Source organism: Trachemys scripta, chromosome 7 (assembly GCF_013100865.1).
Source record: "Trachemys scripta elegans isolate TJP31775 chromosome 7, CAS_Tse_1.0, whole genome shotgun sequence".
NCBI classification, from domain to species: Eukaryota; Metazoa; Chordata; order Testudines; family Emydidae; genus Trachemys; species Trachemys scripta.
In genome coordinates, this window is record NC_048304.1 from 37,713,428 (window position 1) to 37,741,298 (window position 27,871).

General features: G+C 41.7%; 1 protein-coding gene across 1 annotated transcript in view; it reads right to left on the reverse strand.

Annotated features, from left to right (window-relative positions):
* SYN2 (synapsin II) overlaps positions 1-27,871 on the reverse strand; it is a 424,624-nt gene that overhangs the window by 23,964 nt on the left and 372,789 nt on the right. The window contains exon 10 of the mRNA XM_034775492.1: positions 6,724-6,873. Coding sequence (XP_034631383.1) covers positions 6,724-6,873 — 150 coding nt within the window. The remainder of the gene's footprint in view (positions 1-6,723; positions 6,874-27,871) is intronic.

Consider the following 27,871-nt stretch of genomic DNA (forward strand, 5'->3'; position numbering starts at 1 on the left):
GCACTTGCTCTCTCTCTCTTGTTTGTTATCTTCCTCCTATCATCATCCGTTCCAGTTCGGTTGACAGCTTAGAAAACAAACAGCATGGCAGCTCCCATGGGTTTATTGTCTTATCCTTCCTTTCAGCTTTAGAGTGAATTAGGAAAAGTTTAATCCACTTGCACTGTTTTATGTTTACATGTTTGATGACAAACAGCCTTATGTTTATAAGTGACAGTTTTCCTGCTAAGTACCTGCATGTCATAAGCATTTGAATTAAAATTACCATATTGAAATCAAATCTGATGTTTTTTTAATTTTTTTTTGGTGTGCGTTGGAAGAGGGGTAGTCTTATACGGCGAGTATATCCCAAACTCTATATTTTAACTGGAAAAGTTGGGGGTCATCTTATACGCCCAGTCGTCTTATACGCCGGAAAATACGGTAGATAAATGGCTGTTTCATTAGTGGGCTGTTGATCATACACTTAATTACTGTTGTTTCATGACCCTTACTTTTAAAGAAGGCCCAGTCAGGTCAGTATTAAAGATGCTGTGGCCAGCTTCACTTATAGTGTGTTGGACTTTGTCAGCTTGTCTAAAATATTATGTTCTGAACCAGTTTAACATAGTGTGTATGCTTTTTTCCCATTTCTTTAATGGCTGCGTATCTTACATCAACAGTTTTGCCCTTTTGTTGATATTGCAACATGGCCTCAATAGAGTTGTATTGAGATTGTCTTGACTTTTTCCTAATAGAATCTTCATAGACTTGACCTCCCAGAAATGTACTCTCAGAATTTGCCATTGTAATGTGGCATTTGTGCATCTGCACTGAAATAATTTTATCATAACTCATTATCATACAATAGTTAGAGGGTTTGCATTAACACTACTTTTTGTACCATTTATCTTGGATTCAGAACCTGATCTACACAGATTTAAACTGATAAATTGTCATAAAAAAGGAATCCTAAAAAAGTGGAAACATGGGCAAATTGCTAAGGATGAATACAAAAGAATATCACAAGCATGTAGGTACAAAATCAGAAAGGCTAAGGCACAGAATGAGTTACACCTAGCAAGGGACATAAAAGGCAATAAGAAGAGGTTCACATTAGGAGTAAGAGAAAGAGGAAAGAAAGTGTAGGCCCTCTTTTAGCGGGGAAGAAGAGTTAGTAACTGGTGACATCAAGAAAACTGAGGTGATTTAATGCTTTTATTAACGTTTTGCTTCAGTCTTCACTAAAAAGGTAAATTGTGACCACATATGCAAGACAATTAATATTAACAAGAGGGAACAAATGCACACCAAAATAGGGTAAGAACAGGTTAAAGAATATTTAGATAACTCAGATATAGTCAATTTGTCAGAGTCTGATGAAATTCATCCTAGGGTACTTAAGGAACTAGCTGAAGCAATCTCAGAACCATTAGCAGTTATCTTGGAGAACTGTTCAAATAATCATGTGCAAAACCTAGTTCTGCCAGTCCAGGTGTTTGAGTACAGATCCTTTCTGCCAGCAGATGGGGACAGACAAGAATGAACTTTTAAATCATGACATCTCTATTCATCTGCTGACTCAAAATTCTTAGCTGCTGCTGTCTCCAGCAGATGGAACAATTTCCTGGCTGGCTAGCTCGTACAATTCTAGAAAACCCCTAAGATTTCTCAAGTGTTCAGCTGAGACTATTCAAAGAGCAGGAGGAAATCAGAAGACCGCTATTATCAGTAGAGTGGGTCAGAATTTTTTTTCTTCCAGAAACTTTAAGTGAAAATGAAATTTTTCTTTGTCTTCATTGAAGTTTGCAGTGGAAAATTTGATTTTTCATTAAAAAAACCATAAACAGATTTTTTTTAAAAAGTGTTTGGGCCGCCTCCCCCAATTTTTTTTTTTTTGAAAATTTCAAGGAAAACAGTCCCTTTCAAAATAAAATAAAATAAAATAAAATAAAATAAAATAAAAAATTGTTAGTTGACAACGTTCTGTTGGAAGAAAGTCTGGATAGAAACTTTTGCACCAGCCATAGGTTTCAGGATAATTCTGAGCACAAACTATTATAGTGAGGCCTTTTATAAGTCTTAGGTATCTCGCTTTCCTGCGGGGAGAGGGGTTGTTACCAACATAGCTGACAGGAATAAAAATGGCAAATTCTACATCCTGCAACAAAGATCCTAGTGTATGCATCTAATTAATTACATTAATTATTGTAGCAAGAGCTTTAAGAACCAGATTTCTATAAAAGGAGGCCGGTGGGGTATGCTCATTTTGGACCTACTTTTGAGTGTGAAATTGTGTGTACATACAGGAACAGACCCAATTTGAGTACAAAAGCAGCCAATTTGCTTACATGGCAGTAGTAATCACTTACACAAACGTTCCCACACCTTGTGTTTCTCTGAAATCTAGGCACAAGTGCCTAACTGGTATACAGGTCTGTCGCATCTTAAGCTGGGGTTACGTTCTGCTGTCAGCGCATAAAGCGAAAATCGCATATAGTCAAAATTACATTGAGTGTAATGGCAGGCGGAATCGCCCGCACTATAGCTACAGTATTAAAATTGTTATTTTTCTCTTTTTTTTTGTTTTTGTTGACCGTATAAAGCTGAAATCGCGCATGTTAAATGCGCGTAAGATGCAACAGACCTGTACCAGATTGTCAGTCAGTGAGAGCATTTAATGCTCCATTTTCACAGGGGGGGAGGAAGGGGAGGAAAGCTATCTGTTAATCTGACAACACTTTTTTTATTTATTCTGTCAATTTGACATCTCTCTATGGTGCTTTCGGCAATGCTTCTCAATTAGCCTGTTGTGTTTTAATATATGGTTAGTTTGCTGGTCCTGGAAGAAACCATGTTTGGTACTAAAGTGATTTTTTTTCCTCTGTGACTTTTTTTTTAGGTGCCCTTTACAACTGGGCTTGAGTCATGGTGGATGGAAATTCATTCATTGTATGTGGTTGAAACAATTTTGTGCTCAGTTTCTAGTGGCTAAATATAAATAGATGCTACACCACTTTTTTATGTGGGATGGTGGTGGGGTGTTTTTTTTTTTTAAACAAAATATGATGATATATTTGAAGAGCAAATTAGTCACTCTCCCTCAAGAATTGGTCTACTTGAGATGTACCACAAAGCTGTTTACCTGATGGGGAGCCTATTCAGAATTAAAAATAGACTTTTCAGTTAGGGTTGGTAACTCCCAACCTACAGTTTGGGTCCATTTTATTGCTTAATCACCATTGGTCCTATCAGTATAGTTAGACAATCTTGTTCTCAACTATTCACTTAGGCCTGATACTGAGAAGTGCTGAGTACCTAAACCACACACAGATGTCAACAGAATTTGCGGCTGCTTAACCCCTGCCAGGATCAATCCCTTTGACTATCAGCTATGAGCTCATAAGGAATAATATTTGGCATTTACGTAGCACTTTGCATCTTCAAAGCATAGCATAAAAATGAATTAATCCTCGCCACACTTCCAAGATTTAAGAAGTAACATCCTCCTTTTAATAGACAGTGACATGGGGATGCAGAGGACTAGATCAACAAAGGGATTTAGGTGCCTACCTGCTACTTCAGGTGCCTAAGTCCAAAATTTGGATTCTTAAATCCCCTGCTCAACTGCCACCTAATCCTGCAGGTGCCTAAATTTCTGTTTCTGGGCATGTGCACAGCTGCCTAAGTTCTGACACCTGAGCACCAAGCTCACACTAAACCCCCAGTCAAACTGAGAATTGTCCTGGCTGCCTTTCTTGCCTGCAGGGTCCAATCCAGTAGGCATGCTCGGTATACACCTGGCTTGGGCCTCACACAAAATGCTGGTTCCTCCTTAAAATCTTTAGCCCAGTGGTTAAAGCACTGACCCAGGATGTGGTAGAAGGAGGCACCTTCCGTGAGGTGCCTAATTTCTTCTGTGGGGTGGGTCTTAGGCTACACTCCTCTCCTTGGTATTGGCTAGTTTACACAGCTCCCTGCTCAGTGTGCTGGCTTTTGTGAATCCTATTTTTAGGCACCTAACTCTCTCCATGCATTCATTGTATGGGGAACCTAGGCACCTGACTCAGGGCTGTGGATTCCATTAGGTGGCTGGATGCCTAAAGTGAGGTGATGTGATGCTGAGTCTAAGTCCCTTTTGTGGATCTAGCCCACAGAAGATAGGAGACTTAACCAAGGTCACAAAACAGATCTGTAGCAGAGCCAGGATCAGAACTCGGAAACTCCTGTCCTCAAAGCATTAGACAATGTATGACAAATTGAATGCATTTCCATTCTTCTTATAATACTGTAAATTAACAATTCAGTCCAGACAACTGCTCACTGAAACAGTAAATACACTTCAGGTGCATTCCAGTTTTGAAATCACTGGTTATTCTCCTGGTTTGCATCATATTACATTGATCACATGATCATGTCATTTACTTTGCACACACTGTAGTCAATAGATCTCAGTAAAATCTTCTGCAATAACACACGTTTTTATCAAGCACTCTTGCTTCCATCTTCAAATAAAGTCAAATGCTGTCTAAGGGCAGTGCCTCATAGGTTTATTATCTCCATTATATTTTTACATGAATGTGACCTATAACCACATAATAAGGATCCCATTTTCTCTAATGACAACTCAGCTGAATAATACCAAATCCAGAGCTATCAAGATACTTAAATAGCTACAACCCTGCACCCTGCACATAGAACTACATCACAAGAATAACTTTTGATCCACACTGGTTAATTGTTGTTTCCAGAACACCTTACAGAATTTCTTGCTGGATGCCTTCGATGAGACGTTTTTGAATCCTTGTGGCTGTATCTGTATGTAACTTCTCTAGCCAAATCCTTTACTGCAAGTGAAATCTTGACTTAAACTTACATATTAGGGCTGTTGATTAATCGCAGTTAACTCACACGATTAAAAAATTAATCACGATTAATCGCAGCTTTATTTGCACTGTTAATAGAATACCAATTTAAACATATTAAATATTTTTTGATGTTTTTCTACATTTTCAATATATTTATTTCAGTTACAACATAGAATACAAAATGTACAGTGCTCACTTTATCTTATTATTTTTCATTACAAATGTTTTCACTGTAAAAATGATAAATTTATTTTCAAAGTACTGTAGTGCATTCTTGTTATCGTGAAAGCGCAACTTACAAATGTAAATTTTTTTTTACATAACTGTACTCAAAAACAAAACAATGTAAAACTTTAGAGCCTACAAGTCCACTCAGTCCTAGTTCTTGTTCAGCCAATCACTAAGGGTACGTCTATACTTACCTCCGGGTTCAGCGGTAAGCAATCGATCTTCTGGGATCGATTTATCACGTCTTGTCTAGACGCGATAAATCGATCCCGGAAGTGCTCGCCGTCGACACCGGTACTCCTGCTCCACGAGAGGAGTACGTGGAGTCGACGGGGGAGCCTGCCTGCCGCGTGTGGACCCACGGTAAGTACCTTGTAGTTCAAACTAAGATACTTCAACTTCAGCTACATTATTCACGTAGCTGAAGTTGCGTATCTTAGTTCGAACTGGGGGGTTAGTGTGGACCAGCCCTAAGACAAACAAGTTTGTTTACATTTATGGGAGATAATGCTGCTCTCTTCTTATTTACAATGTCACTTAAAAGTGAGAACAGGCGTTCGCATGGCACTTTTGTAGCTGGCATTGCAAGGTATTTACATGCCAGATATGCTAAACATTTGTATGCCCCTTCATGCTTTGGCCACTATTCCAGAGGACATACTTCCATGCTGATGACACTTGTTAAAAAAAATAATGCATTAATTAAATTTGTGACTAACTCCTTGGGGGAAAATTGTATGTCTCTTTCTCAGGTTTACCTGCATACTGCCATATATTGCATGTTATAGCAGTCTCGGATGATGACCCAGCACATGTTGTTTGTTTTAAGAACACTTTCAATGCAGATTTGACAAAACGCAAAGAAGTTACCAATGTAAAATTTCTAAAGATAGAAACAGCACTCAACCCAAGGTTTAAGAATCTGAAGTGCCTTCCAAAATCTGAGAGGGATGAGGTGTCGAGCATGCTTTCAGAAGTCTTAAAAGAGCAAAACTCTGATGCGGAAACTACAGAACTCGAATCACCAAAAAAGAAAATCAACCGTATGCTGGTGGCATCTGACTCAGATGATGAAAATGAACATGTATCAGTCTGTTCTGTCTTGGATCATTATCAAGCAGAACACATCATAGCATGGACACGTCCTCTGGAATGGTGGTTGAAGCATGAAGGGACATATGAATCTTTAGCACATCTGGCAAGTAAATATCTTGTGATGCCGGCTACAACAATGCCATGTGAATGCCTTTTCTGACTTTCAGGTGACATCGTAAACAAGAAGCAGGCAGCATTATCTCCCATAAGTTCAACTTTCATGATAAAGAGATTGCACTACAATAGTTGTAATTGGGGAATTGAAAAATACTGTTTCTTTTGTTTTTTACAGCGCAAATATTTGTAATAAAAATAAATATAAAGTGAGCACTGTACACTTTGTATTCTGTGTTGTAATTGAAATCAATATATTTGAAAATGTAGAAAACATCCAAATAAATTTAAATAAATGGTATTCTATTGTTTAACGGCGCCATTAATCGCAATTAATTTTTTTAATCACGCGATTAATCACAATTAATTTTTTTAATTGCTTGACAGCCCTATTATATATATTATCCTATTGTGTATTTAGAAAGTAGAAGTTTCTTACCTGAGGCTGTTGAGTGGCAGTTGGTCTTTGAGGAGATGGTATGGGTGTTTTGGACAACATTTGGTTCATTTTGCTTACAACAAGATCAGTTATAAATTGCCTGTCTTCAACCTGATGTTCACCAATCAAAGGCATTGCACAGTCCATAACCTATAATAGACAACATCTGATTAGCTAGGGAATGTAGCATTGCAGCAAACCCACTCCATGTGTGTGTCTGTAAATGTCAGGTCATCCATCGAGTTTGTGCTGCAAAAAGGAGAAAAATGTGTAGAAATGGTCTAATTTTTGTGAGAGGAAAGGGAATTGAGCTTAAGTATCATCATCCCCTTCCTGGAGACTGGAAGCCACTCCATATGATCTGAGTTTGACTTTCTGTGCTGTATGTGGGCTGTTTCTGAGCCCATTCATAGCTGGGAATGCCACTCTCCATGGCATCATCCCTTTCTAATCCCAAGGCAATATACCCATGTGACTGCATGTTGACATTTCTTGGGGATGCCATGAGCGGGCACTCCATGGGAACATAGTTCCTGAGGGAACTATACCACTGCACCTACTAACGATTATAAAGAGGCATGAGGCTTCCCTAAGGAGGGCTTGAAATCTGAGATATTTCCCTGTGAATTCTGGGTTATTAAATGTTTTAAAGGGATCTTTCCCCTGCATGGTTTCTGTGGCTCAAACCCTATCCCAGTAATGGAATATGTCTAGGGAAATGCTGAGTTGAAACTTGAATTTCCTGGTTTTTCTGTTAGACTTTGATTCCATAGTCCTTATTGGTTAATGTAAAATCTGAAACATGGCCATATAATGCCATTATTATTGATAGGGTTGTTTCTGAAAAGTGCTGTGTATGTTGTAGGGGTTGCAGACTAAAGTATTTCCACAAATGCACTTTTTATCCTATTTGTTTGTACCTGATGTGTTCTTCCTAAGGGGTGAATCTTGCCCCCCACTTTGCATGTCTGAAAGGCTTCCCCACTGCAGAATCAGTGCAATTCAATTGCATAAGGGAGGAGATAGAGATTATGAATCCTGTATGGTGTGGAGCCCAACTCCTGCGAGTACTCACCATGTGGCAGCACACTGAGTGATTAAGGGTGGCACATGGACCAGATGGGAGAGGCGGAAAGCCAGAGGATCTACACTGTATGAGCTTCTGGTCCTTTGCCATTTTTGGAAGGAGTGGACTAGAGTGTCTGCAGACACACTGCCAACCCAGCAGCCAGTATTCGCGTAAGTGAAGCAGCTCTGCATCTAAGGTGGAGAAGATTCCTCCCCCATACCTCTGCTAGTGCCTAGCTCAGACACTGATGGTGGAAAGATTTGGACCTAAATGAAATTACTGTGTTCAGCATAACAATGTTTTGTAACTATGCTATCCAGCTGCTATTTCATACAATACAGATGCTAATAACAGATTACCTTTTAAAGAATGTTTGGTGGCTTGGGAATTTTCAAATTGATTAGATGCTTTAAAAAAAAAACTTGTGAATGAAACTGTCCAAAATAGTAAATCTAATCACATTAATTATTAATGATTAATATGAAACAAGAGACTGTATGTAACAACCTGAAGCTTACAAATACTTTTATTCTCTCCCCCTACCCACTCCACCCCCAAAATTAGGTAGAAAGTAGCATTGTTTGTTTATAATTAATATGCTGCAAATTATTGATTTGGAGTCTTCAGGCTACAAAATCTCAAGGATGCCCCAACCATCAAAAATCTTCCTCAGAGCTCAGAGGCTTGCTAAAACAAACTCAAATTAAACAAAGAAATACAATTTGTGTTTCAAGCAGATGTTTTCTAAGAAAAGCAGGAATGGTGTTCACCTCTTGGGCCACCTCAATGGTATCGCAGAAATAGATGATATTTGCACTCAAAGCTCCTATAAGTTTTATATATTTTTCACATTAATATTTTTGAAGTGGTACATACTGTCTATTTGTCAGACTTCCTTGTCACATTCCTGTGATGCATAGGTGGATAAATTATAACTGGAGAAATTAGGAAAACAGAATACTATATTTGTTTTTACATAGTTTATTCTTGAGGTTGTTTCTAGCTCACAGTGTCTTTGAGGGAAATCAGCATGTTCTGATTTTTGCCAGAGAAAGTAACAAACAGTAAACCAAATCAAGTGCTTGATTCTGCTCTCACTTACCCAGGAATAGATCAGGAATAACTCCACTAAAGTCAACAAGGAGTCTGGTGGCACCTTAAAGACTAACAGATTTATTTGGGCATAAGCTTTCGTGGGTAAAAACCTCACTTCTTCAGATGCATAGAGTGAAAGTTACAGATGCAGGCATTATATACTGACACATGGAGAGCAGGGAGTTACTTCGCAAGTGGAGAACCAGTGTTGACAGGGCCAATTCAATCAGGTTGGATGTAGTCCACTCCTAATAATAGATGAGGAGGTGTCAATTCCAGGAGAGGAAAAGCTGCTTCTGTAATGAGCCAGCCACTCCCAGTCCCTATTCAAGCCCAGATTAATGGTGTTAAATTTGCAAATGAATTTTAGTTCTGCTGTTTCTCTTTGAAGTCTGTTTCTGAAGTTTTTTTGTTCAATGATAGTGACTTTTAAAACTGTAATAGAATGACCAGGGAGATTGAAGTGTTCACTTACTGGCTTATGTATGTTACCATTCCTGATGTCCGATTTGTGTCCATTTATTCTTTTGCAGAGGGACTGTCCGGTTTGGCCAATGTACATGGCAGAGGGGCATTGCTGGCACATGATGGCATATATAACATTAGTGGATGTGCAGGTGAATGAGCCCTTGATGGTGTGGCTGATGTGGTTGGGTCCTCTGATGGTGTCGCCAGTGTAGATATGGGGAAAGAGTAGGCAACGAGGTTTGCTACAGGGATTGGTTCCTGGGTTGGTGTTTCTGTGGTGTGGTGTGTAGTTGCTGGTGAGTATTTGCTTCAGGTTGGGGGGTTGTCTGTAAGCGAGGACTGGCCTGCCTCCCAAGGTCTGTGAGAGTGAGGGATCATTTTCCAGGATAGGTTGTAGATCGTGGATAATGCGCTAGAGAGGTTTTATGTGGGGGCTGTATGTGATGGCCAGTGGTGTTCTGTTATTGTCCTTGTTGGGCCTGTCCTGTAGTAGGTGATTTCTGGGTACCCGTCTTGCTCTGTCAATCTGTTTCCTCACTTCCCTAGGTGGGTATGTAGTTTTACAAATGCTTGATAAAGATCTTGTAGGTGTTTGTCTCTGTCTGAGGGGTTGGAGCAAATTCGGTTGTCCACTAAAGTCAGAGTTTCAATTCTGTGAGACCAGACACAAGCCTCATGATACTAGTATATACACTGGTTTTAAACTTAGCACCCGACTCTCTCCTCCTGTATAAAACTGGGTGTAATATAGTGGAGAATAAGGGCCCTTAATATACACCAGAATGTTTGTTGAAATCTGGGCTTTAGTTCAGTATTGTATTAATAACTACAGGCATCAACCTTCATTCTCAGCAGGTTATCACTTGAACACTATCATTATTTATAGTTGCATTGGAGTATTACCTAAATGTCCATTTAAAATTTCCTCTGCGTTAGCAGTCATCATCTTTGAGGTGGGAGGGGAAAAGGTTACTAGGCATTCACAAAACATTTGAAAATCTTGGTCAGAAATGACTAGTGACTGAATTCCTGAACTTCTGGATGCCAAATGCGAGGCACCTTTAAAAGGAGCTTGATTTTCAGAGGGTGGATGTGCAGCACTTTCTGGCAATCAGTCCTCTTTAAGGTGCCCCTCAAGTTGGGCACCCAAAATCAGTAGTCACTTGAAAATGATGGCCCCTTTTTTTGAGTGATGTACTAAAGGGCTGGTCCACACTAACCCCCCACTTCGAACTAAGATACACAACTTCGAAGTATCTTAGTTCGAACTTACCGCGGGTCCAGACGTGGCAGGCAGGCTTCCCCGTCGACTCTGCATACTCCTCTCACGGAGCAGGAGTACCGGCGTTGATGGCGAGCACTTCCAGGATCGATCCGGGATCAATTTATCGCGTCTAAACAAGACGCGATAAATCGATCCCAGAAGATCGATTGCTTACCGCCGGACCTGGAGGTAAGTATAGACGTACCCTAAGTTTCCTAATGGTTTTATCAACAATTAATTATAATAATTTTAAAAACTGCCTTAGATATCAACTATATTAATCCTCAGCATTCCCCAACACACAGGAAAGTAAAGTAATCTCCCCATTTCATGGATAGGGAAAGAGAAAAAGGAACAAATTCACTCTTGGTGTATGTCCATCAACATCAAAGGAGTTGTATCAGGAATGAATTTGGCCCAGAAAGGAGTAGTAATATGCTTAAAGCCACAAAGTTGGAGACTGGGATTGGAACCCAGGGAGGTTCCTGGTTCTTAATTAGTGAACTTTTACACAGCTGGTATGCATGGGGATTTACAGGACACTTTCTATATAGACGTTTCTATTTTGCTCATCAGAACACAAGGGAAAAGTATGGGTCTTGTGTTTAAAGGGGAGAAATGGGACTCTGGAGACCTTGGTCTTGTTGAGTAAATCAGTTAACCGAGCTGTGCCTCAGTTTACCCATATGTATAATGGACATAACACCTCATTGGGATGTTGGGGGAGTAATTTCAATTAATATTTCTAAATTACTCTGAGGTGTTCAGATGGAAGATACATTTCAATTCAAGTCCTTCCTACAAAGAGTATGTCACTAGACAACTCTGTCTCTTAATCTTGTATTTAGCTTATATAGCTCTTTCTTGTAAAAACACAGGAAAATATGTTTCAGAGTAGCAGCCGTGTTAGTCTGTATCAGCAAAAAGAACAGGAGTACTTGTAGCACCTTAGAGACTAACAAATTTGAGCATAAGCTCTTGTGGGCTATAGGCCACTTCATTGGATGCATCAAAAGCTTATGCTCAAATAAATTTGTTAGTCTCTAAGGTGCCACAAGTACTCCTTGTTCTTTTTACAGAAAAATATCTTTCTTCTTCAAAGTGGTTAAAAAGGTTTTTTCCTTTTTTTAAAAGAAAGAGTCTTATACACATCCTAATATTAAGAAAAAGACAGGTTATTAGCAAACTTCTGCCTATAATAGATTTATAACTTTATAGAGGGATTTTAGGTTTGGGTTACGATGGTTATGCTGCTGTTAAGATGACATTGAAATGACAGTGGTTAAATCAATTCCTATCTATGGCCTGATCCAATGTCTTTTGAAGTCAATGGGATTCTTTCCACTGGCTTCAGTGGATCTTGGGGTATGTCTACACTACGAAATTAGGTCAATTTTATAGAAGTCGATTTTTAGAAATCGATTTTATACAATCGATTGCATCTAAGCGTATTAAGTCGGCGGAGTGCGTCCTCACTACCATGGCTAGCATCGACTTATGGAGCGGTGCACTGTGGGTAGCTATCTCACAGCTCCCGTAGTCTCTGCTGCCCATTGGAATTCTGGGTTGAGCTCCCAATGCTTTATGGGGCAAAAACATTGTCGTGGGTGGTTTTGGGTACATGTCATCAGTCGCCTCGCTCTCCGTGAAAGCAATGGCGGAAAATCGTTTTGCGCCAGACACCAGGGTGATTAGAAGAACACAGCAAGGCGTGCTGCACATCAGAGAGGCTTTGAAAACCAGTTTCATGACTGGCCAGGCTTTGGTGTGACAGTTGTGTGTGATTCTCCTTGATGCAAACCCGCCCCCTTTGTTGATTTTAATTCCCTGCAAGCCAACCACCCTCCCCCCTTCGAAATAGGGTAACTATTGTTTTGAAACCATGCATTCTTTCTTTATTAATTAAAAAAAAAAGAGAGATAACAGACAAGGTAGCCCGGGTGGGGTGGGGGAGGAGGGAAGGACAAGACCACATTGCTTATTGTATCCACACTAAAAATCAAGCTGGTTGAATAACAGCCTTCTGTTGCTTGGGCCATTCTCTGGAATAGAGTGGCTGGGTGCTCGGAGCCTCCCTCTCCCCTGCCCCCCGCATTCTTGGGCATCTGGGTGAGGTGGCTGTGGAACATGGGGAGGAGGGTAGGCGGTTATACAGTAGATGCAGCGGGGGTCTGTGCTCTTGTTGCCTTTCCTGCAGCTCCAACAGACGCTTAATCATGTCCATTTGCTCCCCCAATAGACACTTCATCATGTCTGTTTGCTCCCCCATTAGCCTCAGCATCGCGTCCTGCCTCCATTCTTCGTGCTCACTTAATTCTTTCCTGGCCTCTGCCACTGAATGCGTCCATGCTGTGCCCTATCAGTGCAGGAGGACTGCATGAGCTTGGAAAACATGTCATCGCGAGTGCATTTTTTTTGCCTTCTAATCTGCGATAACCTCAGGGACGGAGATGATGGGGGAGCGTAGAAACATTGTACGCTCTATGATTCTGGGGGGACTGCATGGTCACCTGTGCTGCTGAGTTCGCCACGCTGACCAAATAGGAAATGAAATTCAAAAGTTCCCGGGGCTTTTCCTGTGTACCTGGCTAGTGCATCGGAGTTCAAAGTGCTGTCCAGAGCGGTCACAATGGAGCACTCTGGGATAGCTCTGGGATAGCTCCCGGAGGCCAATACCGTTGATTTGCATCTGTACTACCCCAAATTCGACCCAGCAAAGTCCATTTTAGTGCTACTCCCCTCGCCGGGAAGGAGTACAGAAGTTGATTTTAAGAGCCCTTTAGGTCGACGGAACGGGGTTGGTTGTGTGGACGCATTCATTTTTAAATTGACCCAACGTGGCTAAATTCGACCTAACCTCATAGTGTAGACCAGGCCTTAGATAGGGGCCCTGTAGAACTTCTACTTTTTTAAAAAACAAACCAAACCCAACTAACTTTCAAAGTTGGGACAGAAACTCAGCAGGCGTCCCAAGTTAAACAGAATGAGCTTTAAAGGGAAGCACTCCCAGGAGAGGAGGCAGAAAACCTGGTGTGGAAACGCTGTAACAACCAAAAAACCATAGGCAATAACTTGGAAACTATCTTTAATTCACTCAGTTCTGCCAGCCTATCTTAAAATTTATTTGGCTTTTGTGGTTTTCAGCCAGATGGTTGAATTACCCAAGGAAAAAAATCCCTTAAAGTATTCCTATACTTTTTGTCAGTAAAAAGAAAAACAAAATTTTGTTCACCACAATGTTGGAGAGCCTGGACAATTCTAAAAGTGCTTATTTTTTTAACCTAAGAGACTTTGAAGCTCAGGCGCTATTACCCTGTCATATAAATCTGTGTCTGCAGTTTTGTTGTAGTCATGTTGGTCCCAAAACATGAGAGACACATGATGGGTGAGGTAATATCTTTTATTGGACCACCTTCTATTGGTGAAAAAGACAAACTTTTGAATCACACAGAGCTCTTCTTCAAGTCTGGGAAAGGTAATGAGAGTGTCACAGCTAAATACAAGATTGAACAGAATATTAAGCATAAGTTCACACCATGTTGCAAGAGACCATTCAAGATTCATAGATTCAAGGAGTGGAAGGGACCTCGAGAGGTCATCGAGTCCAGTCCCCTGCCGCATGGCAGGACCAAATACTGTCTAGACCATCCCTGATAGACATTTATCTAACCTACTTTTAAATATCTCCAGAGATGGAGATTCCACAACCTCCCTAGGCCATTTAATCCAGTGTTTAACCACCCTGACAGTTAGGAACTTTTTCCTAATGTCCAACCTAGACCTCCCTTGCTGCAGTTTAAGCCCATTGCTTCTTGTTCTATCCTTAGAGGCTAAGGTGAACAAGTTTTCTCCCTCCTCCTTATGACACCTTTTAGATACCTGAAAACTGCTATCATGTCCCCTCTCAGTCTTCTCTTTTCCAAACTAAACAAACCCAATTCTTTCAGCCTTCCTTCATAGGTCATGTTCTCAAGACCTTTAATCATTCTTGTTGCTCTTCTCTGGACCCTTTCCAATTTCTCCACATCTTTCTTGAAATGCGGTGCCCAGAACTGGACACAAGTTGCCACATCAACTTATCAAGACTACCCCTACCTGGAGCTGAATTAGCTGTACTCTCCAAGGGACTGTATTTCCCCACCACAGCACCGTACTAACTTATTAGAAGAATTCTTTTGCTGACTCTGCCTCAAAGAATTCTTTCACAACAAGGATGACACATCCACAACTACCAAGTCCCCACAGACAGTCATAAGAAAAATGAATCACCTGACTGAACATCCCTCCCACCCTCCCAACCGAGGGAGAAAACCATACATGATGGAGCATAGTGGCTCTTTCTGAACCACTATTAAGTCCTAAGTCAACTCTTCACATCATCATTAACATTTTCATTGATGAACCCCCCTCAAATCCTCCACTGAACATTTAAGTTTTTTAAATTCAAAATTAAGTTTAATCTTAGTCAACATTCCTTTGCTTTATAGCTTTAAACTTGTATTTCATCATGTACAATATTGTACAAACATTTTTCTAACGATTTAAATAAATGAACCCTATTTTTTTTTACCGGTGCAAAGTTATCACTGTCTGTATCTGAGTGGGTATTAGTCTACTGGATGGATGTAAATGACTATGTGGTCACTTCCATTGAGTCTCTGTGTACTTCAGAAAGGGATTCTAACTCCTACAAAAGTCACATGAGTCAAGAGGTATTACTGATGCCGAATTTGAGAACATGTGACTGCAAGGAAGTCCTGAATGACACATCATCATACTCACTGCAGACATTGTTGTTCTCCTCAGGAGATGCTGGGAGTGCTGATGTTGAGGGCCTGGTGTGAGCAATGACCTCAACACAGAAAGTGCTGACCGTTCTGAAACACCCTAACTCCACCAATACAGGATGAGAGGATTGCTGCAAAGCTGGTATGGTTGATTTTGTGACAGTCTCATAGAGGGAGCAACTCACCATTTAGTAGAGGTCTGCAATTGCCATCCCATATTTCACACCAAGAGCATGAATGCAAAATTGGGAGGTCTGTATACAGAGCTGTCAGAAGTTGGAAATTCAACAAAGGTATCGCTGTGGAACTGCTAGACATTTCCCTAATGCCCCAATCTCTTGTGCAGTGGTTTAGCTTCAGGCAGTGAGCTGGACATCAGTATCACCGACTTAAAGAGCCAAAGCCCTGAACAAATTGAGGCACTGAAAATCTATGGAGCCCTCAGCTTCACTGTTAACTGTCCAGAATGCGTCATTAGTGAAGATGCCCTGCTGGGCTTGACGGAGAAGAGGTAGATCTGCATCCACCCAGACAGTAATAGCTCTGAGTTCTGGCATTCAGCACCCTTGGCCAACTGTAGCTTCAAGAGTTTGCCCTTTGAAGCACTCCTGGCCTCTGGCCAGAGTTACAGAGTTACAGGAGCATCCGAAGAAGTGAGGTTTTTACTCACGAAAGCTTATGCCCAAATAAATCTGTTAGTCTTTAAGGTGCCACCAGACTCTTTGTTGTTTTTTTAGGAGCTTCCATGTTGTGCCCTCAAAGGAGGTTTGGACAAATTCTCCACATTTCTTCTGTGTTTCAGGTGACCTCTGTAAGCATAGTTGGCACCATTGCACATTGAGGCTGACTTCAGAGCAGACAACATAACAAACATGGCCATGTGTTTTGGACATTGTTCTGCCACATAGGTGGGATTGAAGCTGTTGAAAGGCATTTCTCATTAGACTCCATACTTAAAGTAATAGTGGAAAATAAATAGATCTGGTGTGTCAAAGGAAGCGCTGAATGAACAGCCAAACAAGTGCTGAGTCAAGAGAAGTGCACAGCTGTAATGCACTGAGGGTCCCAACAGACTTGACACTAGTGTGCTGAGAACAAACTGACAAAAAGAGAGAACAGGGATCAAAGCATCAGAAAAAGGACACAGCCACCAAGATCAGGGATGCTTGAGTACTGAAGAGATGAGGCAAACAGGTGCGTAAACCCCACACATGTGAGCCAACAGCTCCAATAATTTAATATTTGTACGGACCTGACTAGAAAGTAAGAGATGGCAAATGACACTCAGTGAGCTTTCCTAGAATCTGGAAGGCAGGAAATTGAAGAAGCGCTGTCTCCTGCAGGGAATTGACTGGAAGGGAATGTTCAGAGAGCAGCATTTATATCCTGCATTGGGTGGCATATGAAATCTAGTGGAGGGACTGGCTTCTGCTCTGCCTTACTACTGCTGCCTTCAAGGCTTAAAAAAACCCTTAAGTGTGAGAGTAATTCTGGCACACTCAAGCTAAGAAACGAGTAAACCTTCACAGAAGGTATCTGTAGAGAACACAGAGTATATTTTTCTTCCTAATAAAATAGTTAATACGACTTATCTGGGCCAAGTGATGTTCTATACAAATGTACTTTAAGAATTAAGATGCTCTATGTAACATTCTACTAAAACTTAATAACTAACAGAAATATCCAGACAATTCCTCCACGTTAGAGGGCTTGACAAAGTTTAAACACACACAAAGCATCCTGTTTATAACTAGTCTGCTTGCAATATGTAGTGGTTTTTAAAATAACATTTAAACACAGATCCAAGTATTTCTTCACTACCTCATATAGCTACTATTTAAAGCCTTGGAGTTTTCATAAAAAATGTTTCACAGAAAAAGACATCTGTAACTTATAAAGTGTAATGTGTTTACTTTTACAGATGTCAATAGAATCATGTTCTGCGGAGTCATCATGAACAATGGTCGTAAAACTCTTGTCAATTTTAACTTTTGCTCATATGTACTATAGTAATTGATTCCATAAGGTGTATTTCTCTTAGCACATGATAACAATCTTCTTAAGAACAGTTAGCTCTGTGACCTACTTTTTAAGATATGAAGGAGAATAAATGCATAGCAGTAGTCACAGAAACAGCAGCAGCACCAATTAATTCATAAATTGTTAGAACCACTAAGTCCATATGGTGTGTAGAGCTCTTGCGTTGTGTAATGAAAGTGGTATGTAGAATCACTAGGCCCTTCTGTCTACAGAATCCCTTCTGCCTGTGTGTGTGGAGGTGACTTAAATACTCAGAGCTTGGCTATGAGGCTGGAGCTGGTTAGCAAGGGGAAATAAATGTCACTTCCATGATGTTTTTGCTGCTACTTCTTCCCACTCTGCAGAAGAACCTCTGCAGGTGCATTGTGGGTTGGAGTTCCATATGTGGAGAAGGCATGAGCAAGGGCCTCCATAGCATTATCCCTCTCACAGTCAGAAATGTTGTATTTGCTCTCCTTGTCTAGAGAACACCTTATGAAGTGGGAATGGGGGCCTCTGCCACGGTGAGAATTAGGAGCTGCAAAGGGATCCACAGCTGCTGAAGGGAAGTCACCTTGGGGCTGCTGTTGCTGAGGGATGTTCCTCCATTAAAGAAGCTGCTTTCAGTGAGGGAGCAGCAAGAGCTGCTAACAAGAGAATCATATGAAGAGCCAGGCCAAGTTGGGCCATGGGAAAGAGGAGCAGTGGAGATAAAGAAGAAGTGGGAGGCAGGAGTGTGGACCCTGCATTCAGAGGGGTGGGAGAGAAGGAGGTTGTGGGAATCCTGAGGTGGATATGGGCGGAAAGAAAGCAGAGATGGAGCTAGGCTTTGGAAGGGGCTGTATGCAAGAGATGGCATAGGGCGCATGAAGGAGTAATTATTTATGGAATAGGGAAGGAGAAAAGAATGATGGAGTTTGTGTATTGTGGGAGAAGGGGGTGGAATTGACTAAAAGAGAAGGGGGGGAGGAGAAATGAGGTTCAGTGGGGATAAGGGGAATTTAATTGGACTGGGGAGCAGTGATAGAGTGAGATCTGAACATTGACTGACTGTGGAGAAAGGAAGTTGTTTTGAGTTGCCTATTGGTGAGAGAAATGGTGCAAATGTTCTTGAGAAGCAGAACTGGGTTTGTATGGAAGGAGACTATTTGATTGTGGGAGGTACTGATTATGGATGTGGAGCTTATTTTGACTGTGAAGGTGAGATTTTGAGAAGAATCATTGATTTTTACGGTAAACTAATAGTTTGAGGACAGTAATTTAGGTTGAGTAGGAGGTAAGGGGAATTGCTTGTGTGATGGGGTGGAGGTGACCTGATTTTGAGAAGCATGGGGGCATTGACGGAATTTTAGGTTGTTTGTATGTGTGTGGCTGTTTCTACAGGCTATTACAGTAGTAGCCTCAGGAAGGATTGGAAATCTAAGCATGACTGGGAGATCAGTAGGGGTAATGATTCCGGAGAGAGATTGCCTCACTACTAAGAGTTAGTTACTGCTAGGAAAAAGTTTAGTCATTCCCTGGTGTAGTGAGTTTACTGGCAGAAATGCTCACCAAAACAGTAAATGCTAAAGAATAGCCAGAGAAAGTGAATTTAAATGAATGTTGAGTGCACAAACTTGACTATCTGCACTGGAATCCTGATTCTAGGAGTTACGTTTATAGAATCAGGAACAGAAACCAAGCATCTGATTTCTGTATCCTATCAAAACAAATGGCCACAGCTGCAATTTAAATTTTAAAAAGTCATGCATGTTCTATAAATCAAAAATCTGTGTAGAATATATATATACAGGATATAAATACAAACAATAAGTGCATTTAAGAAAACTGTAAGCAGTTTGCAGAGAATTGGTGAATCAAGACGGGAAATGCCTCAATAAATTATATACAATGAATTATGTGTCCAGTTCTATTAATCACTTAGTTTATTATTATCAAAGCTGTCGCATATCAAAAGTATGAACTAGTATGTAAAGGGAAGTCAGCCAGTGGAAGTATAATATTTGAGTGATAATGTTAATAACCTACAGCTATAAAAGGATACATGGACTGAGGTGATAGAAACAGTTAACCATGATATACTTAGGATAGATTCTCTATCACTGGAAACTTTTAAATCAAGATCAGATGCTTTTTGTTTCTATGCTCTAGTTCAAATAGGAATCAATTCAGGAAAGTCCTGTGGCCTATGTTATGGTCCCTTCTGGGTCTATAATCTGTGATGGTATAGGAACTTGCTCACTAGGACCTGAACCAAGATCACTAACCTATTTTACACAGGCCACCAATTACCCTTCTGCTGGTAATGGTTTTCAGTTATTTTTGACCTGTGCTGAATTAGAACTAGAGACAGAGAGTAAAAAGCTCCCAATTTCATACATTACTGATTCCCTCACCAATAGATGCAATCCTAATACTTTTCTGCTTAAAATAACTGATGATCTAATTGTTTCTTGAACAATCTCTGGCAAACTTCAATGGACTTTTAAAACCAAAATTAAATTTCTCTATGTACTGTTCAATATACTTTACTGATTGTGGTACAACTCTGATGCTTAAGGAATTGAACTTTATTTCACCAGAAGCTTGTTGGAAAAGTTGTAATTCGAAAGACCATTTGTAGACAACAGGATTCACTCTGTTTACCTTCCAGTCCTATAGTGAACGTTTAGCTGATACTTGGCTGGGAAATGTGAATCCTCACAGACAGATGTCGTTTCTCAGGTACATCTAGGGGACATATTTACCTTTAAAAGATTAATCTTGGCCTCCTGAAAATTCAAAATTTCCTATAGCACAGACTAGTGTGCAATATGGTGTCAGAGACTTTTGAATAAGGGAAAGTCTTGATCAACTGGGCAAACAAGTTTTACAGCTGGATCTGGTTTCTTTTACTGAGCTAAAATATGGTATCAACTGATATCTTTTCATGGTAGGTGATAAAGTGTAAAATATGCTCCTGATTTTTGGCCAGGTCTCAAACAATACAGCAATTGGAATTTTGCTGCTGCAATGCAATTCTGACAGAAAATTGTGGGTGCAGTATATACCACAGATGCATACATTTAAAGATGCCTAACTACCTAATTTAGGGCTGCAAATTACTCCTGGATCATTTTTGATCTGTTAATTGCAGGCCATGTTAAACTTGTGACTACAGGCACCGGCTTCCTCCTTGCCCCAGTTGTGCTCAACCCTTACTCCACCCCTTCTTCCAACCTCCCACCCTGCCTCTTCCTGCCTAGTTCTGCCCCCTCCTCTGAGCACACCCTGCCGCTGCTCCTCCTGCATGCCCTGGAACAGCTGATCGCGGCAGGCAGAAGGTGCTGGGAGGGAGAAGGAGCAGTTAAGCAGTGGGGCCGCCAGTGGGTGGGACTTGCGAGGGGGGGGGAAGGGAAAGAAGTGTGGGAGCTGGCTGGAAGTGGGTGATAAGCACCCGCTAATTTTTTTCCTGTGGGTGCTCAAGGACTGGAGAACCCACAGAGTCAGCACCGATACTTGTGACTCTCTCTATTTAATGACTTACCCAATGAGATTTTCTAAATCAGATGGGGTTAAGGAAAGAAGAACTGATGTACCATGTACAGGAGTACCATTTGGTATTCCTTACATTATATTTTGATATTAAGATTTGTATGCCTTATTTTGTCCAATACTATATACCGAGTTTGGAGCAATATCAACTAAGTTAGAAAAATAACTGAGCTTAATCTCAGTGCCCTTGGGAGAAAAATATAGCTAGGCTGTACCCCTAAAGCTTTTCAGTACAACAGCAAGTGACTTAGAACTCTACCAATGAAATGCCAATTAAAAGCACTGCATTTTTTTTTAAAAGCCTAAATTGGCTGAACATATTCTAAACTGAATGGGGTTTCCAGCAGCTGCTGCTTAGCTGTTTTTTCCAAGTTACATTTTACACAAGTACTGCGTACAGCACTGTGTTTTGGCTGTTTGTCTCCTGATGCATTAATTGATATATTGCCTTACTATAGCCAAAATTGCTGAGGGCATTGAATATAGGGAGCATTTGCCACAACTAGGGCGACCAGATGTCCCGATTATATAGGGGCAATCCCGATATTCGGGGCTTTGTCTTATATAGGCAATTATTACCCCCCATCTCCTGTCCTGATTTTTCACACTTGCTATCTGGTCACCTTAGCCACAACTTTCCCAACAGCTGATGTATAGCCAGTTGGGGGTATAAGATAAGTACTTATGATATGATGTAATTAAACCCATATCAATAAATCATGTGAAGTAGTTACTGGACACTGTGAATTTCTAGTTCACTAATTAATGATGGTTTGCAGTGACTGTATTTATTTTACTACATAACATATGTTTGTTGTATCTATATCTAAAAATATAATAAAAAGTTAATGAAAAAAGAAGCCCATCACTGGTGAATACAGCCTTTTGGAATGTATAATTAGTGTGGCAAAGAAACCACATGGGAAACAGAAGGAGAATAATCCAACTATTGCACTGCGGTTGGTTGATGTGTTTGAAATTAGAAAAGTGGTGAGCTACCAGTAAACCATTAGTCCAGCCAACTAACCAAAGAATCTGTTGTATCAGTCCTGCTTACTCCATTTCTTTGACCACAACTGCATAGCAGACACTAGATTAAAAAAGATTTCTTTAATTTTCACACAATTACATTGATTCACATTGGCCATATTCTGTTGTATCTTGGGATACAAATGGTGAACTGGGGCAAACTACATTGTAAAAACAATACCTTAAATATTGTTTATCTTTTAGATAAAATGTAAAGAATCCTAAACTTTATCGGTGCTGGTCTTTTCTAAAAGTAGATAATCTGAAATTTGTTTAAAAATATTTTAAGTGAACCTAAGAATATCTTGCTGCCTGATTATCCATATTTGAAACTATTTAGATAGATGCAATCCCATGATAACGTTGACAGGAATGAGGGAATAGTGGATTTGGTATTATATTTAGGGACCATCTTTTTAGGGCCAGATTGTGTCCTTAATCTGGAGCGTTCTTGGGATGGTGCAGAGCTGTATTTCCCTATGGGCACAATTCCTCCCTCAGGTCCTGAGTATATAAGATTCATTGTTCCTTAAAATTATGCAGCCTGCTTTCCTCCATGCGCCAATAGGACCATGACCTTAGTTTCTCCCCTTCACATTGGCTTGCACTCCAGGGGCCACCCTGAGCAAGGAATCTCTAGCACGTTTGTAGGAAATCTATAAAAAATAAGGCACTTAGGGTCGATGATCCATCACTGCATTAGTATACTGTATTTTTTCTATGTCTGTGCTCCAAAGAGCAAACTCACTAAACCTGTAGGTAAATTTATTGGCACCTGGGATCACATCTTTAGAAATCTGTTTCAAATTAAAAAGTTATAACACTTGTAAAATATAAACCTCTATCTAATGTGAGTTATATATAATAACAGCTAGATCTTATATACTGCTTTTCATCAATAGGTCTCAAAGCTCTTTACGAAAGAGGTCAGTATCATCTCCATTTTACAGATGGTGAAACTGATAACGAATTTATCTATTTTTAAGGGCATGTCTACACTGGGAAATTAGTGTGGTGTAAGCTAGAGCATGAATTTAAAGTGCACAAACTATTCCGCACTAACTCCCTATGTAGAAAAGCCATAAGACTCCTACCTGCTTAAAGCTGCCAAAAATATTCTGAATGAAATCTGAAAGGTTATCAAAGCCTGTGGTTTATAGATCTACAGGTAGGAAGCTGGTTTCTGGAGGGAAGAAGATCCTGTAGTCCGATTTTAGGGTAGGTATCAGTAAAATTCCACAAACCAATTCAGTATTAAATACAAATCAGGAGGATGCCTCTGACCTGTGGGCAGGGCCGGCTCTAGGTTTTTTGCCGCCCCAAGCAAAAAAAATTTTGGCTGCCCCCCATCCCCCGGACCCCCTGCCACCCCAGCCCTGGGCTCCCCCCCCACCAGTGCTGACTCCCGGGACGCGCCTCAGCCCAGGGTCCCTCCAGCCAGAGCTCCCACCTCCAGGACCGGCCAGGACCCAGGAGGGCAGAGCCAGGGGACCACCCGGCAGGGAACTGAGGAGCCGGGGCAGGGTAGCCCCAGAGGAAGTGCAGCCCCGGAGAGTGGGACGTGGGCCCCGCACGGCAGCGCCCCGCCCTCTATGGCGCTGCTGCTGCTGCTGCTTCTGGCCACCCTGCCGCAGTCCCTGGGCGGCTTGGGCCGCTTCGCCCAGCCCCGGCTGCAGCGCTGGGGGGGGGGCGGCTGCCCTGCGGCCCCTGCAGGCGGCTCCGTGTGCCCCGGGGGGCGGCCCCCAGCCGGAGTGTCCCCCGCTCGGAGCCTGCCCGGCCCAGCCACAAGGTGGGGCGTTGCTTCCCCACGGCACAAACTGCAGCGGCCCCAGGGCGCCCCCGTGCACGAGGCGCTGCTGCTGGAAGCAAAAAAAAAAAAGGCTGGAATGCCGCCCCTGAAAATGTGCTGCCCTAAGCACGTGCTTGGTTTGCTGGTGCCTGGAGCCGGCCCTGGCTGTGGGGCCAATGTAAAGGATTCTACCTAATTCGGGTTCTTGTACCACTATTATAAGAGCATCTTGTGTAGCTTCTTCCAGTTTTGGTTTTCCAAGAATGAACTGTGGAGAGATGACACTCACTAGTACTCTGCAATGCAAAGCAGTGTTCAAAGTATCAACTCTTGCAGCTGTGCAACATTGTGTTAAAACTAGAGAAGCTTTTTTTTTTTTTTTTTTACATTTGTCATTCTATCTATTATAAGTATGAAAAGAAGTTGAACCCTGAAAATGGACATTGATTAGATGTTTTATTAGCATGAACTTGTGAGACAGTTAAAGCTAAATGTTGAATTCATAAAATTCATTCATATTTCTATAGCATGTCTTTGGTGTAATGGTGATGGCAGATGAATATTCAAATTGAGGTGAAAAGAACAGAAACTAAATGAACAGCTCTGATAGCTGCACTAAATAATTACTTGGCTTTCCTGCTGATAAACCTGACAACCAATTCTTCTAGCTAAGTGATTCTTTAATTAGCTTCATTACTCTCTAATAGGACTTTGACTTTACAGACACAGTCCTTTGCAGTATGAAAGTAAATCTGCAAAGGCTTCCTTTTGCCCTAGCACATAGCCAGCTACTTTTTAAATACAACGGACTGTAGAATACTATTCTGTCCCTATGACAGAGGTGGGCAAACTATAGCCCGCGGGCCACAGCCAGCCCTGGGACACTCCTGCCCAGCCCCTGAGCTCCCAGCCCGGGAGGCTCCCTCCCTCCCTCCCCTGTTGTCTCCCCTCCCCCGCAGCCTCAGCTCACTGTGCCACTGGCGCAATGCTCTGGGCAGCGGGGCTGCAAGCTCTTGCCGGGCAGCGCAGCTGAAGAGCCTCGGCCTGACCCGGTGCTCTGTGCTGCACGGTGGCATGGCTGGCTCCAGCCGGGCGGCGCAGCTACCTGTGCTGGTGCTCTGGGCAGCGCAGCTGTAGTGCCGCCAGCCACCAGTGCTCCAGGCAGCGCGGTAAGGGGGCAGGGGAGTTCGGGGTGGTGGTCAGGGGGTGGGGGGTGGATAGGGGTCAGAGTGGTCAGAGGGCAGGGAACAGGGGAATTGAATGGGGGCAGCGGTTCCCAGGGGGCAGTCAGGAAGGAGGGGGGGTTGGATGGGGCAAGGATCCCGGGGGGCAGTCAGGAATGAGAGGAGGGGTTGGATGGGGCGGTGGGGGGCAGTCAGGGGACAGGGAGTGGTGGATGGGGCAGGAGTCCCGGGGGAGCCATCAGGGGGCAAGAAGGGGGGGTCGGATAGGGGTCAGGGGCACAGCCTCCCATAAGCAGCCCTCCATACAATTTCAGAAACCCGATGTGGCCCTCACGCCAAAATGTTTGCCTGCCCCTGCCCTAGGACATGGGTTGCCACAGGTATTCAGAATGATACCTTTCTGCTGGAAAAGCCAGCTAGAATTAATCAGAAATAGCAGTGGTAGCAAAAAGGAATGACTACAACATAGTAAAGATGTAGCTACTCTTTTCTTTCAAAAAATGTAGGAATGTTCTAGAGAACTTTTTACAGTTAGGGGGTCTTTATGAGCATTCTTTGCCTATCTAAAAGAGTAGTAGAGATCATAATCAGAGTTTCAAGTAGAGCTGGTAGGAAAATGCCACTTTTTGAACCTGAAATATCTTGTGAAAGGGAGTTGGGTGCGATGAACTTTCATCAAATGACAGGCAAGTTTCTATTGGACTTATCTGGTTCCCTGACGGCATGCGTGGCAAACTGCTGGGGAAGTCTGGGCTCCCAGGGCCCAGGGCTCCAGGGTAGCCCCATCATGTGGGCTGCCTGGGTCCCTGGCTCCAGTTACAGCCCCACCATGCTAGGGCTTCCAGGTTCCCTGCCATGGAGCTAGAAGCTGAAAGCCTTGCAAGCCCTATGTCCGCAGCTGTGTGACTTGAACTGGCACTCTCAGGACTTCTAGCCTCCCTGCCATGGATCAAGAAAGTCCTCTGATGGACTTAGAATCATAGGGTTAAAAGGGACCACAAGTGTCCTCTAGTCTAACCCCCTGCCAATATACAGGATTTGTTGTGTCTAAACCATCTAACGCAGATGGCTATCCAGCCTCCTTTTGAAAACCTCCAGTGAAGGAGCTTTCACAACCTCCCGAGGCAGTCTGTTCCATTGTCCTACTGTTCTTACAGTTAGGAAGTTTTTCCTGATATTTAATCTAAATCTGCTATGCTATAGTTTGTATCCCTTGACTCTTGTACTACTCTCTGTGGCAAGAGAGAACAACTTTTCTCCCTCTTTTTAATGGCAGCTTTTCAAGTATTTGAAAACGGCTATCATGTCCCCCCCTTAATCTCCTCTTTTCTGAACTAAACACACCCATTTCCTTCAGTCTTTGCTCATATGGCTTGCATTTCATCTCTTTGATCATTTTTGTCAATCGCCTCTGGATCCTTTCCAGTCTCTCTACATCCTTTCTATACATTGCTGAGCAAAATGGGACACAGTACTCCAGCTGAAGCCTAACCAGCGCTGAGTAGAGCAGTACTATCACCTCCTGTGACTTGCATGCAACCTAAAATTGCATTTTTTTTTGCAACAGCATTGCATTGCTGACTCATGTTGAGGTTGTGATCCACCACTACTCCCATATCTTCTCAGCAGTGCCGCTGCTAAGCCAGTTATCCCCCATTCTGTATTTGTGCATTTGGTTTATCTTCCTTAAGCGTAGCACCTTATATTTGTCTTTTGTTGAATTTCATTTTTTTTGTTTATAGCTCAGTTCTCCAATTTATCAAGATCCCTCTGAATTTTAGCTCTATCCTCCAAAGTGTTGGCAACCCCTGCCCAGCTTTGTGTCATCTGGAAATTTGATCAGGATGCTACATCTATTCCTACATCTAGGTCATTAATAAAGATGTTAAACACCAGACCCAGAATATATCCCCTGAGGAAACCCACTGAGACCTCCCTCCAATCTGACAGCATTCTATTAATTGTTATTCTTTGTTTGCAGTTGTTTAACCAATTATGTATCCAATTAATGGTAGTTCTGCCAAGCCCACATTTCTCCAGCTTATTTATCAGAATGTCATGTGGGACCAGGGCTGGATTAAGACCTTTAGAGGCCCTAAGCACTGAAAAGATTATGGTGCCCCCACATACATAATTCAAAATAAAAACAATACTATACCATAAAATAACATTTTATTTTTCGAAATGACACAAAACTTACATGTATGCTGAAATTAAAATAGCTTCTTTCTAGATTTTCTGATTTGCAAAATTCTGGATAAGTTCATCGAAGCTGACTCAACGAAGCATGTCCGCTTCCATACACAATAGGGAAAGTGAATCAAGTCTGTCCTGACACACTGTTGCTCTCTGAGGGTTTTTTATTCTTTTCAGCTGAGAAAAAGAGCGTTCTGCGGAGTAGTTAGTAATCATCAATGTTAGAAAAATACGTAGTGCGATCTCTACATTTGGAAATACACATTGTATTCCATCTTTCAATATTGTGTCATGAAGATCAATGTGACTGAATTTCATTTTTCCTGTTTCATTAAACTTTGCGTGCATATAACAGTGGAACTGCCGTACTTCTCCACAGAGATTCATGTTCAAGTCAACAGGGTATGAGTCAACTAGCTTTTGGGAACCCTGTGAATATTGTTCGTCAGATAAGTCCATATCATTTAGAAAAGAAAATCTAATTGATACTTCTTTGTATACTTCACCTCTCCTCATCATGTGAGCTTCAAGTGTATCAATTATAGTGTAGTAAGTAGATATGCGAAATTTGTCTCTAGGATTCAATGCTGTTTCTGTTGTACTGCTCTTGTTTGCTTGTTTTTTCCTGATTCGCTTGTGGGACTGGGCTTCTTTGTAGTTAGTATCAGGCAAGATATCTTTTGATATGTCTTCAAATCTTTTGAAATCATTCCT